Source organism: Choloepus didactylus, chromosome 3 (assembly GCF_015220235.1).
Source record: "Choloepus didactylus isolate mChoDid1 chromosome 3, mChoDid1.pri, whole genome shotgun sequence".
NCBI classification, from domain to species: domain Eukaryota; kingdom Metazoa; phylum Chordata; class Mammalia; order Pilosa; family Megalonychidae; genus Choloepus; species Choloepus didactylus.
In genome coordinates, this window is record NC_051309.1 from 3,821,752 (window position 1) to 3,845,720 (window position 23,969).

The 23,969-nt window shown below is 61.6% G+C and overlaps 1 protein-coding gene across 1 annotated transcript; it reads right to left on the reverse strand.

Moving 5' to 3' along the window:
• Positions 1-3,985: 3,985 nt before the first annotated feature.
• On the reverse strand, positions 3,986-23,215 carry LRPAP1 (LDL receptor related protein associated protein 1). The gene is made up of 8 exons (XM_037829311.1): positions 22,989-23,215; positions 15,750-15,894; positions 13,336-13,454; positions 12,535-12,655; positions 11,816-11,974; positions 9,873-9,955; positions 6,558-6,734; positions 3,986-4,435 (listed from the first exon to the last, which is right to left on the reverse strand). The coding sequence occupies exons 1-8, from the start codon at positions 23,187-23,189 to the stop codon at positions 4,370-4,372; spliced, it is 1,071 nt and encodes a 356-aa protein (XP_037685239.1). The 5' UTR covers positions 23,190-23,215; the 3' UTR covers positions 3,986-4,369.
• Positions 23,216-23,969: the final 754 nt, after the last annotated feature.

Below are 23,969 nucleotides of genomic sequence, written 5' to 3' on the forward strand. Positions count from 1 at the left end.
TCCTGCGGCGGTGCGGCTGCCTCCCTCCCCTGCCCCCACGGCCCGAGGGACACACCGGACAGCACCTCCTACCTCTCGAAGATGGGGGGGGGGACTCTGCCAGGCAGGGGCTGCTCATGCGGCCCACTGGGGTGCCCCTCCCTCCCTCCTTTCCATCTATCAGCCCACCCACCCCACCACCCACCCATGCACACGTTGATCTATCCACCCACCCTCCCACCCCACCTCCCTCCTTGCCTGGCCAGCCCCACCCTCAGGGTCTTCTGAGCTGGCTCTGCTTGGCTGACATCTGCTGAGGAAGCTTCTAATAAAAACAGCAGGAAGCAAGGGGACCACCCTGCACCAGTTGGGGAGACAGGGGAAGGTCCTCAGCTCGGAAGCAAAGGTCCTGGGGTTTTTCCAGTAACCGTGGATGAGGTCAGCTTCTGGTTTAGAGGCCCCCCTGGTACCACCCTCTGGACAATTCTATGGTAGCAGGACCTCTCCTTCCAACTGTTTCAACTGCAAGTGGTGGGCGCTGTGGCTGGCATGCCCCGCCCAGGGCGCCCCTCCGGGCAGAAGCAGGATGTGCATGGCCGGAGGCAACCCCCACGGCCCCTCCAGCTGTGGGCAGCTCAGACGGGCCCTGGCCAGCGCAGAGGGGTGAACGGGACGCCCTCCCTCCTGCGGTTCCGGGAACGCTGGGGCAACCTGGAGACATACAGGTCCCTGGGAAGGTTTGGTGCTTGGACTCGGGGCTGCACGGGAGCTGGGGCCCACTCCCCTGCGAGTTCCTGCTCACTCTGCTGCATTATGAGGTGGCTGAGGCGTCTCCTGGGGAAACCGATGTCCACCCGATGACGTGTGGGGTGGGGCAGGGCTGGGAAGCCAGAGCAGGGTCCCGCAGTTTGGGTGACACACATGCACTTTGGGGGGCTGTGAGCAGAGACGAAGGAGCAGCCAGGCTCCAGTCCATCACCTGTGGGGCCAGACCATGGAGGGTGGCCCATGGGGGGCAGACAGTGGGAAGGAGCGAAGCCACTGCCGAGAAGTGGCAGCCCAGGGTGCCTCGGGGAGGGGAGGGGGTGCTGGGGGCTCTGCCAGGGCCACTCCCAGCCTGGGCGGCCCCTAGTCACCAGCTTGACCTTCCTCACCAAGCCGAGGGTGGACGGGCTGGCAGCTGGCAGGAGGCGTGAGTGGGTGGCCCCGTCCTTCCAAAGCTGAGCCTAGGTGTGGCTGTGACTCAGAGAACTAGCATCGGGCAGGACATGTTACCTTGAGATGCCAACAGAACAGAAACGACGCGAGGGCCATCGACAGGTCACTCTCACGTCGGCTGTGGTGCATCCACGGGCTCAGGCAGTGTCCACCGGGGCGATCGGCAGCACCATGGGCATCTGTACCCGAGGCCTCTCGGGAGGGGACACGGGAGCAGGGCACAGAGGCTGCCCCAGGGACAGGCTGGGCAGGCGGAGGGGGCGTCCCTCAAGTGCTCACTGTCCGACACGGCGACACCCTGACCGGGAGAGACCAGCACCAGGCCCCGCTTGATCCCCGGCCAGCGGAAGCAGCAGAGTGGGGTCTGCAGACTGACTGGGTCCAGCCCTTGCCCCCTTGGGGTCACCGCCCGCACGGGTGGGTGTGGCTCACGTGCACGCACTTGTCCGGCCTGGGTTCAAGTTCACGTAACTGGTCTCGCGCGGTATCATCTCCCGCTTGGTTCCCCCTGCCCAGCACCACGTACTGAGCTCGCCTGTGTGATGAGCACCCCTGGCCCCCCGCGGTCCCGCTTTCTGAGGCACACCTGTACCTTGGCCCCTATACCCATCAGCCGACTGACCACTTAGATGAAATTCCCCAACAAACGCAGCTTTTAAAAAAAACGATGCAGGAAGAAATAGAAAATCAAAATTGCCTTTTACCTACTTTACAAAACTGAGTTTTTAATTAAAAACCCTGGGCACCAAGAAAACTGCAGGCCCAGATGGTTTTGCCCATAAATTCTATCACATATTTCCAAAAGAAACAATACCAATCCTACACAAACCACCGCCGAGAACAGAAAGGAACGTTTCCCAACTTGTTCTAGGAGACACTTTAATGTCAATACCAAAGTATGACAGAAACATCATGTAAGAAAATAAAATGCACAGACCAATGCCCCCCACGAACAAACAAACACACGCCCAGGTCCTCGCCAAGTGCTGGCAAACCCCACCGAATACCCACAGGGAACTCCGGCCAGCCCAGCTCGGTCAGTGGGTTTCTCCGGAAATGCAGGACTGTTTTAATGTGAATGTCCCCCACTGTGACTCACTAAAGAAGGAAAGCCTTACAGTCACCTGGACAGACACAGAAAAGCATGTGATGACACACAATACCCATTCACGAAAAGACTTGGCAAACTGGAAGGGAATCTCTTCAACCTGATAGAAGCATCTGCCAAACACACAGCTGACGTCCTACTTAAGGGTGTAAGATGAGGACATCCCTGCTTAGCAAACAGGCCCAGAAACAGACCACAAGCGGCCAATGGCTCTTAGACAAAGGGACAAATCAACGTGGCCACGTCTACAAAACAAACAGTGCAGGGACGTGAGGACAAGCCTGAGCCGGAATCCAGCCCCAAAGGTGGACGGCTGATGAGGGACCCTGCCCACCACCTCAGGGTCATGGAGGTCGTGGGAAGGAAACCAGGCGCATGGAGCAGCCCACTCTAACATGCCACCCGGAAGGGGCAAACGTGGGCGTGGTGAGGGGGCCGAGGGGGCCGAGTTTTGCAGGGATGGAAACGTCTTGTTTGAATGGTGGCTGCACAGGCATGCGTGGCGGTCAGCGCTCGGTCACACATACAGTCCGGGCTTTGCTGTGTGTGTCACACGCCCTCCAACGTTCTCCCCTCCCCCCACACAAAATAACCCAACGCCAAAGAGCAACCTCCACCGCGAGATACTGCCAAATATAGTAACGTCTAAGCAGACTGGAAACCAAGTCGAGGCCGTCAACCAGCGCCCGCGTCTCACGCTGCTGGTGCGCGTGTGGATCAGCACCGACCGCTGTGCGAAACGGGCGGAATCATCGACTGCATCTGAGCGTATGCACGGCAGAGCACCCGGCCAACTCACGCCCGGGAGCCGGGGGTGTGTGCACGAACGCATGCCCAAGGTGTTATGACCCCAAACTGGAAACAACTCAAACATTTGCTGACAGCAGGATGGGCTGCAAATACGGTATGGGATGTTCATCTGCTGGAAAACGACACTGTGGTGAAAACTGCCACAGGCCACCTGGCTGAATCTCACCGACACTGCAGGAAGTCAGGCCCGACAGCCTAATTTCATTTCCGTTCAAACAGGAAGGACCCTCCCTGGGTGTTAAGAGGTCAAGAGTGATGGGCCCCTTGGGAGCGTGGCCTGTGGCCTGGGGCCTGGGCTGGGCTCTGGGGACGTCCGCCTGGCCTGCCCCATTGGTCTTCGCTTTGGGGTGACTCACTGCACTGGGTTTGTGGCTCTTGTGTGAAGGTGTGTTTGTATTGCTTCAACACAATCGTTTGGAAGTCAGGGGAAGAGGTGTCCCTGGCCCATCTTGGGGTGCTTCTACCCCCGCCACCCATCTGTCAGCCCCGTCACTGGACTCTCCAGCCCTCCAGGGGTGGGGGTGATGACAGCCCCGTGGAGACACCTCTCTCGCACACACCTGGGGACTGGGTGCCCCGGCTTCCGCCGCTCCCACCGGGGGCTGCTGCCTTTCCCGACCGCAGGCCGCGCCGACGCCCACGTCTGTCCATCACCCCGATGCCAGAGCCCCCCTGGCAGTGGACAGCGACAGCTGCACCCTGGAGGGGCATGAGTCGGGGGCAGGGCACGAAAGGCAGCAGTAAGATGAGGGGAAGCATTTCAGGCGGTCGCAGAGTAACCCGGACCCTCCTCCTTCCTCTGCGATTTACTCATCCTCAGGCCAGAACAGGCCCCAGGACGTCGGCGGCGCAGGCAGCAGACGCAGCAGATGGGTTAGATACCACACTGTATTTTTGAGGGCTTATGTACACGGTGCCTCCAGCGGCACATTTAAAGGCTTCTGACACAAACTGTGCAGCTGCAGCACAAGGGGCCGCGGGACTCGCTGGCGGCTGGAAACCACATTCTCCCTGGAGAGGAGGCTTCCCTGCTCCCCCGGGGGCAAGGCCCGGCCCGGCCGCTCCGACAGGCCTCGGTCTGCACGGCTGGGAGTGGAGCCGGCCTCCCTTGGAACCGTGCCACGGCGGCAGCCAGAGCCGTTTGGAATCGTCCTTCCCTCAGAGGCCGTCCGCCGTCAGCCCCTGCAGATGCCTCGGTTCTGGTCACTTCCTGTGCCACCCCCAGGGCGCCCCGTCCTGCTGCCCGCGAGGCCGTCAGAGCTCATTGTGCTGGAGGCCCCGGGAGATTCTGCTGGAGAGGTCCTGCAGGTGCTTCTTCACCTGGAGAGGAAAAGCATTTCATCAGCTGGGCAGGCACTGCAGGAATTCCGTTTGCCACTCAAGACCGAGAGACGTGCAACCTGGAGACAAAAACTCATGAGCTCTCTGTTGACCTTACTTTGCCATCATCCACCCATCCAGAAACTGCCATAAATAAACCAAAAAGGCAGCTCATCGTTGACTTGAAAAGCACCACCAAATATTAAAGCCAGGTGGTCTCGGTGTATCCACACATCATCGCTTCCGGAAGCAGTGGACGGAGAGCCTGCAGCAGCAGCCTGGAGAAGGGCCCTCCTCCGGGCCGGGCTGGGGGCTAAGTTTGGACCCTCTGACGACTCTGCCGCTGGGGGCACAGCTGCAGGTGCAACGACCCCGGGTCCCCGTCAGTACAGCCTGTGGCTGGCACCCCCCAAGGCCTCACTGCCTCCTTGGACACGCGGAGCCTGGGGCGCGAGGGGATAAGGAGCTCGATGCTGCCTCTCCACTGCCCACGGCCCCCTGCAGATGCAGACAGGCCCAGCCCTGCTCCGCCCCCTCATACCCAAGATGGCATCTTTCCAGTGCTACCTCAGGACGGGCTTCCCTGCGGCGGCCACCGGGCTGGCCTCTGCCTGTGCAGGGCCCCTCCCCTCCCAGACGGACGTGCAAAGCCCCCTGCCCCTGCCAACTCTCAACTCTTCATTTTTTTTCAGGGTTCACCGATTTTCAATCGGTGAGGCGGCCATGCAGCTCAAAGCCCAGAGCCCCCTTGCATCCTGGCCCTGAGTCCCCCCAAGCCCCCCGGCTCCTCTGCAGGTAGCTGATGTCACCAATTTCCAGACTTCTCTACACACTTGTGAGCAAACTCTCAAGCCCCAGCCCCTCCGGCTACTTCTTAGTGTTTCCAGCTGCTTTGCCCTCACTTCTTTCACTTGTCTACACTGGAGACTGCTCCATGCACTCTGTTATGTATCTCAATTTGAGGATTTGCCCAAATCACTCAGCCGGTGCTCCCAAAGAGCGAGGAGGCCACTGTGCCCCTTGCTGTTGCCCGTGGCAAAGCAGGGGACAGCCTGGTGCCCGTCACTCACAGACACACGTGGCACCAAGACCCGCCCGCTAGACTCCGCGGGGACATATCCCGCCAGGGGCCCTTGGCTGCTTTCTCAGCTCTGACCAAAGCAGCTCAGGCACGGGTGGAAAGTTCCTGCTGTGACGCACGGGCTGTTGGGAGCACAAGATCCCGCGTGCAGGGGTGACTCGGCAGGTGCCTGGCTCAGCTGGCCCAGGGGACCCAGGTACCCACTGGGTCCTCCCGCTGCCCTCTGGACAGGGGCCTGGAGCTCTGTGAACGTCCGAGAGGTCAACTGGCCCCCACCCCATCACCCTGCGGTAAACAGAGCCCGGCACCTACGCACTGCTTCTGACCTGAGCCAAACAGTTTCCACCGCTGCCGGCGAAAGAGCATCTCACACGTATCAGAAGGAAAGGAAAGCCAATGAGGAAGGGGCACGAGCCAGCCCTGTCTAGAGGCACTGTCCCTGTGTATGACAGTCCACTGCGAATAGGAGGCGACAGTGACCTGCACGTCTTGACACCCGGGCCAGAGAGAGAAATGCCAGCCAGGCCAGCGTGGGACAGCACAAGGGGCGCCTGTGGGCAAGACCCCTCTCCTGTCCCGTCGGTGCCCCCCACCCCTCGCTGACTACAGCCCATCTGCGGCTCCTGCCCTAAGACGTGCCTGAGGGCAGGGTGAAGGAGGGCAAAGAAAGAGTAGAAGGCAGGAGTTACATCCCGAGACACAGGCGAGGCGCCCACAAGCCCAGCGGCCCTAGGCTCCGTCTTCATCTGTCCGAGGCCCTTCGCCAACTGCCATGTGGCCTCCACCTGGATTCTGCTAGGGCACCTGACCGCCCTCCTCTGACCTCACGTTCAACTCCGTAGGAGACGCAGAGGCTGAGAGCAGTGGAGGCTGCCCGTGGCAGTGGGAGGGGGCTGGAGGCAGACGCCCCTTCCGGAAGGCTCGAGCACAGCTCAGTGCGGCCGTGGCCTCCAGCCGAGGGGCTGCGGCTCACCGCTCGGGCCAGTCTGCTCGGCCACGAGTGCAGCCCGTGTAACGCCCGCCCCCAGGCCCCGCCCCCACCTTGTAGCCCAGCTCCTTGGTCTTCTCCTCCAGCAGGGCGTACTTCTCCTTTTTCCGCGTCAGGTGCTCTCTGTCCCCAAAGTTCTCCACGTGCTTCAGCTTCTCATGGGAAATCTCCAGCTCCTTCTGGTAGTGGTTGTGCTTTTCAATTTTGGCTTCAAAGTGCTTGAGCTCCTCCTGCAACGAAACGAGTCACTCAGTCTTCCTCTAACATGTTCTCACTGCCACTTTAGGGTCCCTGGTGAAGCCTCAAAACCACCCCGGGGGCACCCTGGCTTCCATGCAAGGGCAGGTCCTGCCAGGCGGCCTGGCGTCCGTGTGGACGGCTGCCCAGTGCGGCGCCAGGGAAGCTGCGCCCTCGCACACAGAAACCACGGGGGTTGGGGGCCCTGCCACAGTTTTCATTGCTAGACAATTACAAAGACGCACGTTCAGACGGAAAGCACAGGGACTCACCTCCTGAAGCTTTTTAAACAGAATGGGTGACCCGTCCCAGTCTGAGGCCTCTGGGGCTCCCAATACCAAGCAGCCCCTGCTGGCAGCCTGTGCCCTCCTCCCTCACCGTCTCCTGAACCGGGGCGGGGTGGGGGGGCTCTGGTCTGGCCGTCCACCAGGGAGGCACCCGCAGCGTCCTCTCTCCTTCCCGTGGTGGGACCACCGCCCAAGACCCCCACCGCCCAGCCCAGCCTCCTGAGCCCCCAGCACACCTCTCAGTGCGATCTCAACCCACATGCCCCACGAGCTCACCCACAAACACAAGCTCAGGGCCTGCCCCTGGTCCCGGGGTGTGGGGTCATTTATTAGCAGGACTGCACAGGCGTCATTGGTTAAGGGGCCCGGAATGGACGGGGCCTTACTCCACCCAATAGGGAGCACTGTCTGCTCTCCCCGCTCGCAGGAGAGAGGAGCTGGCGGGTGGCAGAGGCGGAGAACAGCTGCCAGCAGCCTGTCGGCTCCCTGATGTTCAACTTCCAGCCCCAACAACTGTCAACAATAAACTCCTGCCGCTGATGTCAAACCAGTGCGAGGGATTTGTCACGAGTCCTGGCAAACTAAGGCAGGTTTTGGTGCCTGACGGTGGGTGCTGCTACGGCAAATACCTAAACGTGCGGAAGTGATTCTGGAATTGGATCTTTAGGAGACGCGGACATCAGTAGTGAGGCTCAGAGAGGAGAGGGGAGGTTCAGAGAAAGTTCCCATCAGCTCAGAGAACACACGCCGCCATGGACAGAAAGTCGACAGGTGTGGAGGTGCGTCCGGGAGGCCTTAGAGGGACGTGGCAAATGTGTCCGGGAGCTGGGAGAGGGAGCCTGGTCTAAAGCGGCAGAGAGCGTGGAGGGATTGTGTTCTGCCATAGGATGGAGGCAGGACTGGCAAGCGATGAACCTGGATCTTCAGCTGAGGACGTTTCCAAGCTGCGTGAGGAAGGAGCAGCCTGGGCTCCTCGCTGCTTAGAGCAACACGTGGGAGGAGAGGGTGAGTGAGGACGGAGCCGGGACGCACACGGGGACCAGCGCGTGGTGAGCTGGGAAACCCTCAGCCTGTCCCCACAGCGAGCTCGGATGGGGCCACAGCTGCCCCCAAAGTGCCCTCCCCGGGGTCCCGGGAGGCGAGTCCCAGATACCAGGCTCTGTGTGTGGGAGGCCGGACGGGGATTTGCTGAAGAGATTGGGCGGAAGCCTCGGGGCTCCAATCGCCCGTCCCAGAGGAGGTCAGGAGCAGAAACGCGATTATCCAAACATTCCAGGAAGTGTCTGTGGAAGACCTTTGGGCTGACGGTTTGGACCCCCTAGAGCTGCATGCAAAATGGACAAGGTTTTTGAGAATGTTGCATGAGCAGAAGCACAGCGAGCCTGGACCGAAAGGGATGGAGACGGGGGAGATGAAGGAAGGATGACGTCAAGGGCTGTGCCGTGGAGGCCGAGTCTGCACAGGGGAGCTCTCCCCAGGCCAGGGGAGTGGGGCCCCCGCCCGGCCTCCTGGGGTGCGGGGAGAGGGGATGATGCTCCAGCAGGTCCGGAGGTCTCGGGGTCGGCCCTGCTGGGTCTCAGACGTGCTCAGGACCCAGGACCCTTTTTCCTTCCGACTTCTCCCTCCTGGAAGGGGAATTCCTGTCCCACGCCTGTCCCACCACTGTAATCTGGAAGCCAATGATTTGTTTTCTAAGTTTCACAGGCCTACAGACAGGAAGAAATTCTGCCCCAGAACGGACCTTACCCAGAACTACTTTTAAGGAGATTCTGGAGCTGGAGTTGTTACTGAGATGGCTCGAGGCTTTGGGGCTGTCAGGATGGACCAATGTATCCACAAGGTGGGAAGAACCTGTCTCCTGGGGGTCCAGGGGGCAGACTGTGGGGATTGAGTCATGACCCCCTGGAAGACACATTCGAGCCCTAACCCTGTCCGTGGGTGAGAACCCTCCATGGACAGGGCCTCCAGAAACATCACTAGTTAAGGTGAGGCCAAGCTCCCACTACCCCGTGTGGCTGGTGTCCTTATAAGCAAAGAGAAGTGGACCCAGGAGACATCAGAGGAGACAGACACACACAGACGGCCACCAGACGGAGGCCACGAGCGGGCAGCACGAGATGCTATGCCTCCGGAGAAGCACGGCTGCCAGCGCCGCAGGGTGGGCCTCCTGGCCCTGAGAACGGTGAGGTGACAATGGGCTGGGTGAGCCACCCAGCTGTGGGCACTGGCCGCAGCACCCCCGGCACCCCATGCCTACTTTCTCCGCATCTCCCCTCCCTGGGCTGTTCCCTGTATTATGAAACGGTGACACGTCTACAAACTCGGTCGCCCATGACACCCACCCCCCACGGTCCCGCGTCCTGGCTCCCCTGCTGTCCCGTGACCCACTACCTGGAACAGGACCTGCAGGTGCTGCTCACAGGTCACGTCCACGGCCCCGGTGCCGCTCTGACATCTCTCCTCCGAAATCCCTCCCCTCCCGCACTCCGCCACCCTTCCCACCCACTCCCCTCGCCCTCTCCCACCTCCCCACGCCCAGCACACCAAAGCGACACGGACTCCCCCTCCCCAAAAGCAGACGCCTCGTCTCAGAGGGTGGAGGCTCCAGGGCACAGAGCCGCCAGGCCGGGGCCGCCCGTGAGCAGGCAGGCGCAGCCCTCTGTGGTCGCCCGTGCGGGTGACCAGGACAGGAGAACGCACAAGAGGGCAAGAAGGAAAAAGGCCCAGTGGAAACAGAAGCCTGCTGTCCCCTGCACGCGCCAAGGGAAAAAGCAAGAGAACCTGCCTGCGTCGTCTTGAGTTCAGCAGGGCAGATGTTTGCCAAACGCTGTTGCATGTCCTTACCCGAAATGATTCCAGCTCCTTCTCGGTGAAGTTGGCCGACTTCGCCATGTCCCACAGATCGATCACCCGGGGTTCTTCGAATTCTAGAGGACGAGCACAGGCAGGGTCAGTGACGCCCCAGGGTGCCGACTCTGTCCACTGGGCACCACGCAAACGATGTGTGTGTTCAGTGCCCTCTTTCCCCAAACACGCTGATCTGCAGCTCGCAGGACCCCGTGGAAACGTGGCCTCTGCGACGAGGCCCCCACCCGCCCCCATCAGCACACCTGCCTCTCCCTGCCCCAAACGTCGACCACGCAGCCAGCAGAGCCTCCCACGTGCACCAGCACAGCCTTCACAGGCAGCACACGAGCACGAGGCGAGGGGAGGAGAGGACGGAGGGCAAGAGACAAGGCACACGGCAGCTCCTCAGGGGCTCCAGGGAAGACCCCACACCCACTGCCACTTCCAGCACTCGACTTTCTCCAAGCTCGGCCTTCTGCCGCCAACCCAGGGGGCCCCACTTTTCCTTCCCTCCACTGCTCCTGCTCAATCTCTCCACTGACCCCTTCTCCTGCCTGACCCCAATGGACAGGGGTCTTGAAGGGAGAATTACTGGGAGAACCAGGCAGACTGGGGTGGAGAAACTGAGGATCTGGCTGGGAAGGAGAAAGTCCAAGGCCAGGAGGGGTGGAGCGGGGGCCGGGGAGCCTGGTGGGGAGGGGCAGAGGCGGGCCGAGGGGCCCTTTCACCTCCACGCTGGGGCGGCCCTCGGGAGGTGCAGGTTCTGCGAGGACAGGGGAGAAGCCACCCGAGCACCGCATGGAGGGAGCAGGGCCCTCTCGCCTTCTGCTGCCCACCCTGCATCTAGAGCAGCTTCTGGTCATCAGCGCTTAGCAAACATTTATTGGATGAACAAATGAAAGGAACAATTAGGAGCTGGTGAAAAACAATGGTGCGATGGACTCCTTGAAACCCTTGCCCAAGCCTGGGTCAGCCCGGGTCGGCCTGGGTCCCTGGGCGAGGGGAACGGCCCACCCTCGGAGGCCCTGTGTGAGGGAGAAAGACGCCTGGCGATAAGCCACCAAGACGGTGGAGTGCGTGTTCCTGCAGCAGAACCCGGCTACCCCGATGCAGGGGTTGAGGGAGAGTCATTAAACCTGCATCTATAAACATTACAGGGAAGGCGTGAGACTGACAATAAGACTGCTCAGCTACCAACAAGGAGTACGTGAATAAACAAATAAATGAAAAAGAGAAACAGAAAAGGCAAACTGAAAAGGAAGGAGGGAGGGAGGGGAGACCCCCACACGTGCTGCCCGGGCACAGGGAGGCCGATGGGGAGGGGCCCACCCAGCCGGGCCACGGGAACAGGGGGCCAAGGGGACGACCCCCACCCACGGGGTGCCTGCTGGAGGCCAGGCCCAGGGCAGCCCTTCTCCAACATCAGGGACAGGTGCCCAGCAGCACCCAGTCCTCCCCCTCCCCGGCTGTCCCCCCACCACCCCACTCACCCCGCTCACCCCACAGCGCCCACCCAGGCCCGGCCCTGAGAGGAGCGAGAGCACAAAGGCCTGCAGACCCCGACCCGCCTGCAAGGAGCCGACTGTCTGGTGTGGGAGACGCAAGGTGGGCACGTGGCACCCCCAAACTACAGCTGGTGACAGCCACCCTGAGGGGTGACCGAGGGCGAGGTCCCACACGCTCCAGGAAGCTTGCACACACACACACGGAGCGTGGGGCTCTCTCTCTCACACACACACTCATACACACACACGCACGGGTTTGGGACTCACCCACATGGGGCGTGGGGCTCCCACACACACGGGTGGGGCTCTCCCTCTCTCTCTCTCACACACACACACACAGGTATGGGGCTCACCCACATGGGGCATGGGCTTGTGCATGCACACGCACAAACACACATGGGGCGTGGACAGCCTGCTGCTGTGCCCGGAGCTCACCGCTGTCCGCCTCGTAGCCCCTGTGGCTGACCCTCCTCAGGCGGTCGAAGCCCTGGTTGATGGCGCGCAGCCTGTCCTTGAGCTCGGCGTGCTTGCTGTGCAGCACCGCTTCCTTGGCAGGGCCCGTCTCGGAGGGGCTGATGACGTTCTCGTGTGTCTCTGTGGAGACAGACCCCTCAGAAGCTCAGGGCTGGCACCCTTGGTGCCCGACACGCCGAGCCCCTGCAGTGTTTCCTAAACAATCACATCACAGATGAGTCGGAAAACTCGCATTTTCTCCTCCAAAAGGCCTCTGCAGATCTCTAATGGTGGTCATTTGTTCTTGCTCGTGTTTTCTTCCAAATGTGGGAACGTGGGAGGTGCAGGTTCTCGGGTGGCTCACTCCAGACTCAAGGCCACTCCCAAGGAGCCCCTCCCCTCCACGTCTCTCAGTTTCTAGTCTCAACAACCTGCTCGCTCTCAGGGCAGGAAAATCGCAGACTCGGGAGAGGTCCCGAGTTCAAAACAGCAGTCTTACCAGGCCAAGGCTGCACTGCTGGTGCTGCTGCGGAGAGACAGCCAGGGGTGAGGACAGAGCTCTCCAAGCTCTAAGGGGGATTCACGGACCCAGTACACCCCGGCTGCGTCCCTAACAGGGAACTCTGGAAAACTAAGGGGCCAGGAAGGGAGGGGAGCAGAGGGGCGCCCGTGTGGGGCCGGGCCCAGGGGTGCAGCGGCACCTTCAGTCCTGCTCACGGTCTCCATCAGGACGTTGTACTCGTGAACTTTTTCTTTATGATGCTTCAACTCCCGCCAGAGCTTCTCCAATTCTTCACTGGAGAACTTCCCGGAGGTCTTGGCCTAAGGAGAGCAAGGCGTCCTGAGTGAGCTCCTGAGGCCAGGCTCTGCCTGCACCCTCTCCAGGAGGGACCCTGGGCCTTTCCCATCCTCGTGTGTGGGGACCGAGGGGCAGCCGCCCAGCACCCAGCCCTCAGCATGGCGCTCCCTCCCTCCCCTTCCTCCCACTGGCTCGTGCTCCCTCCCTCAGGCCCAGGAACCAGGCTGGGATGAGAGTCCCAGTTTTCTGATCCCAAATCAATGTGATCCCAACAGGCTGTTCTGGACCAGGTGAGCCCTGGCCACAGGCAGGTCCCCATCTGACGTGCAGGTGACAGGCCGGGCACGGCGCCCCCCAGGACTCAAAAACGCATGAATTAAGAGTAACGCCCTCCCCCCAGCACCTCTCCCAGCCATGAGCAGGTGGGTCCCAGCAAAGGCCCCGAAGCAGACAGCTTCAGACTAAAGCATGGGCTTCGTCCCGGCTCCCGGGGGCCCCGCCCTGCTCAGCACCTACAGAGCACATGACAACCCCACAGCAGGCGCCAAGCAGCACCTCTCCGCGGAGACAGCAAACACCCGCTGCGAGAGCGAGGCTGCTCCCCGCAGGAGAGGAGAGCATGTTCTCAGGAAAGGCCAGCACCGTTTCACCAGCAGACCCCGGCACGCCCAGGTCCCCCCGACGGGGCGGAGACGGTGCCCACCTTGTGCCACAGCTTCTCCAGCCTCGGGTCCTCCAGTCTGTCCTCATCGCCGCTGACGGAATTGCTGCTCCCCACCTGCGCATCCTTCTTCCCGTCCAGCCCGTACTTGGCCAAGATCACTAGGGGAAACGGAAGGTTCTGCCAAAGGGACTCCAGTCGGAGACAGCCGGGTGCGCTGGTGAAGAGGCAGGCCTGCACCTCACTTTCCCCTCCTCGCACCCCATGTCTAGGGGAGCATGTGAGATCGGGCGAGAACAAGGACTTCGACACACTCAGAGGCCCTGGCTGCTGGGTTTACCAGTGTGTCCAGTGGGCTACAGGGCACAGGCCGCGCCCCACGCCACAGGCCGCCCGGTCCTCCTGCCCCTGGGTCCTGCTTGGCTCCTCCCCGGGCTGTGCCCTCTGCAGTCGGAGGAAAGGCTGTGCACGGGCTCGTGTGGCCAAGGCGCCCACCCACGGGCTCTACAGACCAGTTCCCAGCCCTGCGTTCTGAGGAAGGACAAGTTCCAGTGAGAACGGCAGAGCGGGGCGCCCGGGGGTGAAGTGGGGCACCTTTTGGAAAATCAGATTGTTATTTTCAGGAAAACATTTCTCTAGAGGGACATCGTCAGTGCCAGCTGCTTCCAGTCAAGCGGCAGGAACGTGAGCCAGGTGCAGCCTGCCGAGCCCACAACGGAGGCTGCCGGACCTCGATGTGACGCGGCAGCAGGTGGCTCAGCTGCAATGAGCACCGAGCTCAGGGCCAGAGCTCAGGGGACACAGTAACTGAGGCTGACGCGGGTCCCAGCCCATGTGGGCTGGAAGTGGGACCTCAGGTCCTGGCCCAGCACCCCCTGGGGGGTCCTCCCTGGAAGCTGGGACCCGCCTGCTCTGTCCCTGCACCTTTCAGCATTTCCTTCATGCCCCCAGGTCCGTCCAACTGCAGCATCCCCCACCACACACACACAGCCAGGGCCCCTCTGCCCCAGTGCTCGGGAGGCCACTGTCAGCTCCCCGGCTGTCTCCAGTCCCGCTGCGTCTTCCACTGAGTCACCTCAGTGCCAACCAAGAAGCCAAGGCCGCTCCCGCAGAAGACAGTGCCGGCTCCAGAGGGGACATGACTGCACCCTTTCTCCAGGCTGGAAGTCGCTCCCTAGCAGGACGCTGAGTCCAGCCAATGGGACCCAGGTCAGGGCACCCCCGTGTCCTCCCGCTCAGCCCAGGCCGCCCTCCTGGGCCATGAGAATTAGCAGAAATGAGAGCAGATCTAGTTTTTCAGCACAGACACCAGGGAACGTCGCATGACTTGATGGTGGAGTCAGGAAATCCCAGGTGCCCTTGGCTGCGTTACTCATGAGCTGTGTGAATGTGGACAAGTTTCTGACCCTCTCTGAGCATCAGTCTCCTCATCTGTAAATGAGGGTGACGGTGAGCACCTCAGATGTCCCTCGATTTCCTGTCATAGAGTTTGCCCAAGACAAGGGCTCTGCCAGCAATTCTGGTTCCCACAGACTAGTGTGGTGATGCAGCACGGTGCTGGAGAAGTGCAGCACCTGGGCCTGGAGTGGCACCGGAGCTTCTGTGAGCTGGTGCATGAGAGCACAGACCAGCGGCGCCACCAGGGCTTTGTAACCACACGTGTGACAACCAGAAGCCCTGAAGTAAGCCGCCTGGAACATTCCACCCAGCTCTCAGCCGCCACTCTGTGAGAGGGCAGGATGGCAAACAGGCCAAGCAGTGAGGGGTGAGGCCTAGGAGGTGAGGGAGGCCCCAGAGGGGCGATGGCAAACCAGGAGGCGAGACCGGAGCTCTAGAGGGGGACAGGGGGCTCAGGAGGCCAGGATGTGCTCTGGAGATGAGGTGGTTTACGAGGGGTGAGCCCCAGGGTGCAGGGGCAGGGGAAGGCCAGGCTACACCATGGGGCAGGGCAGAGCTGGGCTGGGCCCTACCTCCCGCTCATCTGCTGTCTGCACCCCAGCACGGGGGAAAACCAGCTCGTGGAGTCGGCTCAGAAAATGCTCCCAGCCCCGAGATGCCACCTAGTTCCCTGAGCTGCACAGCGGCTGGTGTGCCTGGTGCCCAAGGGGCAGACGGGCAGGAGGGGTCTGATGGGAGCATCTCCAACCTCCTGGCCTTGGAACACGGTCTCCAGTATACTGGACAGTCTCTTCTTGGATACCCACAGGAATGAGCAGCTCACTCCCTCATACCACACGGCTTTTCTCACCACTAGAGAGCTGTTTCCTTAACAGGTCTGAAACCTGCTGCCTGAGACCTCCCGACCCTGGATGTGCCTGCTTCCTGATGGTGTGGGCGTCCCGGGCACCTGCAGCCACCTGGGCACGTCTGGAGCCCACAGATCATAAGTGAGAAGCCGCTGCTGCCGGGCTGGGCGCCTGCTTCGCTTCCCGTCAAGAAATGACGCAAACCCGTACCGCTGAGACTGTGCACGAGCTTCGCTTCCTTCTCCCCGTCTTCGTCCAACCCTTCAGCCTTCATTTTCTTCCAGCTGAGCTCATCCCGTTCTTGCATCTTCAGGTCGACGTGGAGTTCGGACAGTTTCACCGGAGAGAGCTGCAGCTGTGGAGCAGAGAGGTCTGAGAGCCGGCACCAGGGACGGGGTGAGGCGGCGGGAGGCGCGGGCCCTGTCATCCGGCCCAGGCGCTCACCCCGCGCGAGCGAGGGAACCTCGAGGGCCAAGCAGCCGCAGGGCAGACGGCTTCCTCGGGCTCTCCTGAGGCACTTCCCTGAGAACTGGCTGCAGCCCGGCCCCCGGCAGCGGGCACCCACCTCTCCCACCACGGGACACGGCGCCAGTAAACAGGTGGGGGGCCCAGGGGTGTCCCTGAGGGCTGGGTGAGCAAGGGCGTGACATCTCCCTGACAGCAGGAGAAGAGCAAATTAAAAACACGAGAGGACAGAGGCATTGAACTGGCAGAAAACTCACCAATAAAATCTTCAAAACAAACAAAGACACCCATAGCCTCCTGCGGCACGCTGGGTGGCCGTCTGTCCCTGTGGGAGGCGCAGTGACCTGCCTCTGCCACCGGGGAGCAGTGTGTGCCCAGAGGCTGCCAGCCTGGGGCTGCTCAGTTCCGCCCGGCTTCCCGGGGGGTCGGGAGGGGCTGTGCCGTGGGGTGTGAAGGCCGGGGCGCCCACCCTGAGCCTGGGTGTGACGTGCTGGTGGGAGATCACAAGGGACATCCCTGCTCCTTCCCGGCTCCTTGGCGGCGGGGCTGCCCTGCCCTTTTGGTGACGGTGGTGATGGGAGCACGTGTAATTCCCACCGCTGAGCTGCATTCCCAAAAGGGGCTCAGGCGGGGATTGTAGCTTGTACAGATGTTACCAGAATTAACATCAAAAAAACCAACTCATGGAACTGTACCCCGCTGACCGTGAACCCCAATGTAAACCGAGGACTTGGTAGTGACGAAGCATTGCCTCACCAGCTGTGGAAGCAGCCCACAACGCAGAGTACACGGGGGGGAGAACTCGGGAGAGGAAATGTGGGAACGCCACTTTCCGGGTGACGTTTCTGTAAACCTACAGGTGCTCCAGTAATTTTTAAGAGCCAGTATTCACAGAACACAGCAAATGGTGGAGGTGGGTGCCTTCCCCACGCTCCACAAGCCAACGCGCCCACGTGTGGTTGGGGGGTGCCCACAGACCGTCCAGGGATCGCAGATTCCTTCCGAGACTCTGTCCGCCAGGCGCACCCCACACCCCTGGGCCCCCGTGCACCTCCCCACCCAGCCTGCAGCTGAAGTGTCTCCTGGGAGCTCGGGGCTGAGCCAGGCCTGGGGACGGCGAGATCCCCAGAGCCCAGCTGTGACCCGGACGACCGGGTGCTGCCCGCCCTTCTTCCAGATGCACACCCGCCCGCACGGCTGTCCCGGCCACGGGGACCAGCTCGCCTGCCTCTAACTCAACGCTGCCCAGGGGAGGGAGCGGGCTGTGCAAACGCAGGCGCTAGGCCCGGAGCGCAGGGAAAGCTGATGGAAGGGACGCCGCCATGGCGGCCCCGAGGGCTCCCAGGTGAGGCAGAAGTGTCTCGGCTCTTTGCCCTACCCCAAGCCTGGAGCTGGGCAGTGTCGCAGGGGTGGGGGGCCCTGCCCCGGGCCCGATGGACTGGGTGAGAACAAATGGCTCCACCTGCGGCTGCCTGTTACACCTGGAGGCCGAGGAGAGACTGGGAGGCCTGGCGCCAGCCTGACCCCTGCCAGCCTTTCCCGTGTGAGACCGGGGACACTGACCTTGGCCCCAGACAGCAGGGCCCAGATCCACCAGGACACCCCACAGGGGCTCTGCCCTGAGGCTGTCGTGGCCGAGCCTTCCTGTCCAGCCCCCCGTCCCCAGGATAAGCCCTGCCTGCAGCCGCCGGGAGCAGTGTCCCTCCATCCCGTCCACCCTAGAGCCCGAGCCTCGCCCAGCGCCTGGCTGGGCACTGAGGACAGCTCTGGAGGGTCACCAGGACGAAAGCCTCGGGCCCGACCACAGCCAAGGCTGACGCGGGGTCAGGCCTCCCTGGGCCCTGCAGGCCACGGAAACCAACCCGGGGCCCTGCCCAGAAGGTCGGGAGGAGCCACAAACCCAGGGCGGCATCTGGGGAAAAGGACAGTCGGGGGAGCCAGGGCAGCGGAGACGCAGAGCTTAGACGCCCCTGACCCTGTTGCCCCCTGACCCTGCTCTTTCTCCGCCTCCTGTGCTGGCCCTGGGCAGGCTGGTGGGGGTCCCCTCACTCCAGGATTCTCAGGCAATCTCCCACCCCACCCCTGGCCCCCCGGAGGTGAGGACCATGCCTCACCTGCTCGGTGCCCTCTGGGGGCCGACAGGAAGCCCACACTCCCCTCTTCCCTGCGTGTGGCCCGGGCTTAGCACCCGCCTGGGCTGTGCTCCGCTCCAGGGTGCCGAGGACATGGGACACCAAGGCCCAGGGGCCAGGACCAAGGGTACGTCCTGTGGGAACCACATCCAGGGGCAGGGAGGGCCCAGGCCGTGCAGCCCCTGGCTGTGTTCTGTGGGGTTGACAACAACCCGGGGGGGTGCAGGGGGAGGGGAAGGACACAGGTCTCCCCGAAGCCCTCGGGCCTCGCTCCCATGTATTGATGGTGACCCTCACAGACATGCCTCCTGGCCCTCAGTGTCCCCACCTGGGTGAGAGGCACCACCCCAGCCTGGTCACCCCCTGGGATGGGAGGAGCAAGCAGGACGGGGAAGGCAGCCTGGGAGCTGGACCACGAGCTGCAACCAGAGTGGGTGCCAGCAACTCTTGGGCCTGGGGGGCTTGCTGCAGGCCCTACCCGTCACAGGAGCCCCCCTGCTGCCTCGCACCCTGACGTCTGGACCTCAGCACTCAGCACCGAAGACGCCCGCCCGGCAACTCACCCCGAAGACAGTGACTGACTGAGGCTGAGGGCAGGGTCTGCAGTCATATGGAAACCCTGGCACCCACCCTCGGGGTCCCTGTCATCTCTTCAACATAAAGTTAAGTTGTCACCTTAGGGTGGTCACTGCTTGGACACCCCTGAAGATCAGGGAAGTGATTAAACTAGAGGAAGGGGTAGCAACAGACAAGACAGAATTTAACAAAGGATTGTGAATACTGAATCTCTGTATAATTTTCTTCTTAGTTGCTAGGGTGCTAGAATAGAAGGAAAGAACAGAAATTTGCTATATAGCTACTTGTTAAATTGTACTTTGAAAGTTATCACGTTATCACTTTTTTGCATATATATTTCTCAGTAAAAAAATAACTGAAACTGTTGAGCTGTAACCTATAATATTCTTTGAAATTTATTCTTCACTTGTTAAATTTCACTTGGAAAGATATCACTTCTATGTATACATGTTATATTCTACAATAAAAAATATGATTTAAGAAGAAAAAAAAGCTCACTGTATATCAGCTATGGTTTTAGGCAAAAGAAAAAAAAACAAACGTTAAGTCGTCACGCTCCAGGCTTAGAATTAAAGAAACCAGACGTGAAAAACTATCTACCAAAGGTTAATCAGTGAAGCAGCCACGGGTCGTTACCGGATGAGCAGAGGTGCAGACAGCTCTCCTGGACAAGGAACATTCCTCCTAGTGCCTGGAAACAAGCGGATCTGCATCTTCAGGAATCTCATTCCGGAAGCTTCCGTGGAGCTGCACATCGGCTGACTGACCTGCTGGCTGACCTGCCCCCCTCCCTGCTGCCCAAAGGCCAGGGTCCAGCCCCGCCCTAGGCCCACCACCCTGCTGGGGCTTGTCCTCACTGGGCAGCGAACAGGCCCGGGGAGGCTGAGGAGCTGGCTGGGACGTGCAGCTAACACGACAGAGCCGCACGGCCTCCCTGGGCCAAGGTGTCCTGCTTCCGCTGGGCAGTGGCCTCCAGAGCAAATCTGGGAGACGGCGGCTCTCGGTGGCCAGGGCCCGGTGTCCACACACTTCAGGACAAGCACGCGGATGTCCTCCCAAGGCTACGTGGCAAGGAGCCCATGAGCAGGCCACACGGCCTCGGCCACGCACAGTGGGGTGGGGGTGTGCTGCACAGCGCCCCTCCCAGCTGAGTGACCTCCAGAGCACCAAGGGCAAAGACACCTGCCCACCCACCTCAGGCTGCTGGGAGGAGCAGGAAGGTCCGCCCTGGCCACGCCTGGCCTGCTCTGAAGCTCTGCCTGGAGGTGAGAAGGCGCAGCAGGGACAGAGGCGGAGAAAATGGTGCACAGAGAACAAGATGGGGGCCCTGCAGAGCAGGGGCCAACTGATCCCGAGGTCAGAGCTCTCCCCCACTCCCTCTGCCTTCACACCCAAGCCCTGGAAAGGACACCACGCCCTAATCCCCCGTAGGAGATGGGAGTCACACAGCCGGGGGCCCTGGGCCCCAGGCCAGGGAGCAGCAGTGGCCGGCCTGGGACAGCCCCCCGGATCTCGCGTAAAGCACGGCACCTCTGAAGACGGAGAGAGCCAAGTGTGAAGTCTCCACGGCGCACGGGCGGCACCCACGGAAGTGGCCTCACCAGGACTCTCCGCAGCCTCGCCCTGTCCCCCAGCCCCGAGGGGCCCGTCCTGCGCCCCCAGGCTCGACAGTCTTGCAACACACCAGGCGATGTCTCAACACCGCGATGCGGGGCAGAAGTAGCCCACGATCCTAGCGTGCGCTCTTCTAGGCACTTCCGAGAAACAGGAAGTAGATGATTCCCCAGAAAGTGAAGATTGCAGATGCCAAGACTCAACAAAGCAGGGCCAGTGGTCTCCCGGCCCGGCCTCTCACGACGCGGAGCGGGCTCCAGTGCCGTCCAGAGCTGCACCACGGGCGGCTGTGGGTCGAGGTCAGGAACTCACACACCCCCCAAATCCCACAGAGGTGGAGAGAGGAGGCGGCCAAACAATCTCGTCTTGCCTCTCCTCTTACTCTATGTGCTCAGATATCAATTTACATTTAGAAGACAAAACAAACATTTAAAGTCTCCATAGAGCAAGTTATAAAAAAGAGAAACCTCTCTGAGCTGGTGAACGAGGGTTGAGGACGCCAGCTCACAAGGTACGCTCGGGAAGTGCTTCCTTGTAAAAAGCATCGGCCTTGGGTGCTGCCCGCAGCCAGTTCCCTCCAAGGAGACCACCGCTCTGAAGGCCTCAGCTTCTTTCATCTCCACCTAGAGCGGCCTCTCTTATCCTGAGTGACCCCAGCCCTGCCTCCCGTCCACACTGGGATGGGGCCCTGCGCCCAGGACCCTGGGGCTCCAAGAGCAAGAAAAGAAGCACCAGGACCATCCCAGGCGAGGAACAGCTCCGCTGGCAGTGTGTACTGTAAGGACAGCGACAGGGACGGTCTGACTGTGCACCAGCTCACCTGAGATGGCACAGCACCTGGGGCACAGCTCTAACCACCACTGTCTAGAAGGAAAACCAGGATGAATCTGCCCACAGGGCTCCACAACATCAGAAATAGTGTGACACAGAACCCCCAGCCTGCAGAAACTTCCAGTCCACTTAGGACAGTAGAATGTCAGGGCCACGGGGACTGGAAACATGTTGTCCATGGAGCAGAGGCCTGCGGGCAGCAGCATCTGGGCAGGCAAGATGGGGCTGACAGAGGGTCTGCAGATCGGGGGGGCTCGGGACCAGATTCGAAAAGCAGAGGGGAGCCATGCAGGGTCTTGGGCACAGAGAGCATTTCCCCATGGAGCCCCCACCCCCGCTCAGCCAGTCAGTCTCTCCCCAGTTCTCAAGTCCTCACCCTACTGGGGCCCCCAACCCGGTCTTTCAACAGATGCAAGGTACACTGACACCAGGGGAGATACAGGCGAACGAGGACAGGCCTGCTCCCTGCTGCTTGCAAGGCTCCCGCCCTCTTCACGGCCCCCTCCTCCAGGAAGCCTCCCTGGCCCTCCAGCCCAACTCCCTCCCACCACCACAAGCTGACCACCCATGGGGGCCTGGCTGCTGGGCTTCCCCCCAGCAGAATCCAGAAGGGACACCGGCTGGGGGGCGATGCTGGGCCCAGGGAGAAGCTCATGAAGGCCCAACCAAGGGCGGATTCCTCGCTGCCCCCACAGCATCCCCCTCCCACCTGGTTCTCCCATAGTTTCTGCCCTTCCCCTCCTCTTCCCTCCAGGTCAAAGTTTCTCCTCTTTTCTAAGACTTGATGTTTATTTCTCTCCTTCTCAAAGACTCAAGGAATGTCAAGTGTGAAAGACTCCACAGATGATCTAATCGGACTCTTGGTTTTAGGTGTGATGATTCTGAGGCCTGGGGGGGGGGGACGGGGACACAATGCATAGTTTGTAAATACCCATTTCACTAAAGGCAACCCTCTGCCAAACAGCGGGGCCAGTAACCAGTATGTTAATGGCGGCTAGTCCAGGGTGGCCGCCCGGTTGGAAGCTGCAGTCCGGATTCTGCTCCTACTGGCTGAGTGACCTTGGCAGGCGCCCTTTTCCCCTGGGCTGGGCCCTTTTCCCCCCAGGGTTGCCTTTCCCCTCTGGGCTTTGGTACCTTCATCTCTAAAAGGAAGAGGATGAGATTAAACCATCTGCTAAATCTCCTGAAGTTTTGGCATTCCATCAGTCTTGTGTTCTAAACCCGCCCATCTCCTACTTTGCCATACCTCCCTCCCCTCACCCAAATTAACTATAACTAGCCTGCTTCTGGGATTTCTGCTGTCCCAGGATTTGCCTTTATGCCCCAAATCATCTATTTCGCCTGCTTCTCCATATAGATGCAACATAAGAAAAAAGACAAAGAACTAGGAAGCAGGAAACCTGCGATCTGGTCTCAGTTCTGCCCCCGGCCCCGGCGGGGTCAGTTCAGCAAAAGTAGGGGTGCAGGGCCGGGGCTGGGTGGGGGTCACCTCTTAACCTGGCTGGATCTGTCTCCAGCTGTGAGGAGTGGGAATGGCTCCTTTCCATGGGGTGGCTACGAAGCGGGGTACCGCTCCCGCCGGGATGCCCCCTCCTTGCTGCCAACGGGGACGTGACAGCGCCCACCTGACACCCGGGGGAGCCTCTGCCAAGGATAAAGGTTTGTAAACGGTAGGAGGAGGCGGTCCGCGAGCCCCGAGGCGCCAGGTCCCGGGGACGCCCCCATCCCACCCCGGCCGGCCTCGGAGCGCGGGGAACCGGCCCAGCCATGGTCTCCCCGCCGTGCAGAGGGCGCGCCGCGCACCCGGCCCTCGGGCCCGGGCCCCGCTCACCCGCTTGGCTTTCTCCCACAACTGGTTCAGCTTCTCCATCCGGAACTCGTCGCCGGGCTCGCGCCTCGGGGGCGGCCCGGGCTCGTTCTTCTCCCGCGAGTACTTGCCGCCGTGGCCCGCCGCCGGCGCGGGCCCGAGCAGCAGCACCAGCAGCACCAGCAGCAGCCCGCGCGGCCCCGACACGACCTTGCGCGTCGCCATCTTCGTCTCCGGCTCTGACCCGGGACCCGGCGCACTGCGGACCACGGGAGGCCCCGCCCAGGCCCGGCCCGCCGCACTGCCTTCTGGGAGTTGTAGTCCCTTCGGGCGCCGCCGGCCGAGGCGAGGCCGCCGGCGGACTACAAGACCCAGGAAGTAGTGCGGAAGCACGTGAGCGTTTCCCCGGCAACCGCGCCGCCGCCTCGGGAGAGGAGTGCGGATCTTCCCCGGCACCGCTGGACCCGGGCTGGGGAAACGGGAGTGGCGGAGTCGTTCGGGGGTCGGTTAAAGAAACCTCATCATCCGGGGCCCGGCGGAGTGTCCGAAGGCCTCTTTCCCCTGTACTCCGTGGAAGGAGTGAGAGGTTCAGAACCAGGACTCGGGCTGGCCGAAACCTGAGAGACAGATTCCTCCTGGCCACGGGCTTGGGGAAGGCGGCCCCTGCGTGACACTCGGAGGCAGGAATGGCCGGGCTGTTCCTCGTGGTCCTGTCCCTCACGTTACAGAGGGAGGAAGAGCTGGGGCCCAGGGAGGCGCTGAACGGCAGCCCGGGGTTAGCCCGGGTGTCCCCGCACCCCGTCTCCTGTCCCCCCCCCCTCCTCGTCCCCGGAGCACCCGCGTCCTAACGCTGCCCTTTGGACCGCATTTCAGACACGCACTCGAATGCGCTTTCCCCGTGCTAGAGATGTTTGTGTACCTGATTTCTCCCGACGCCACAATTGGGAAATACAGTGAGCAAAAGTCAACACGGCCAGCGTGCGGGGTGCGGGGCTGGGCCAGGCT

Excerpts from the sequence above, each read along its gene's own strand:
- LRPAP1 (XM_037829311.1), bottom strand. The coding sequence starts at position 23,189 with ATGGCGACGCGCAAGGTCGTGTCGGGGCCGCGCGGGCTGCTGCTGGTG. Across the intron at positions 15,895-22,988 it reads TGTGGGAGAAAGCCAAGCGG|CTGCAGCTCTCTCCGGTGAA; the intron begins GTGAGCGGGGCC and ends TCTGCTCCACAG. Across the intron at positions 6,735-9,872 it reads AGGAGCTGGAATCATTTCGG|GAGGAGCTCAAGCACTTTGA; the intron begins GTAAGGACATGC and ends GTTTCGTTGCAG.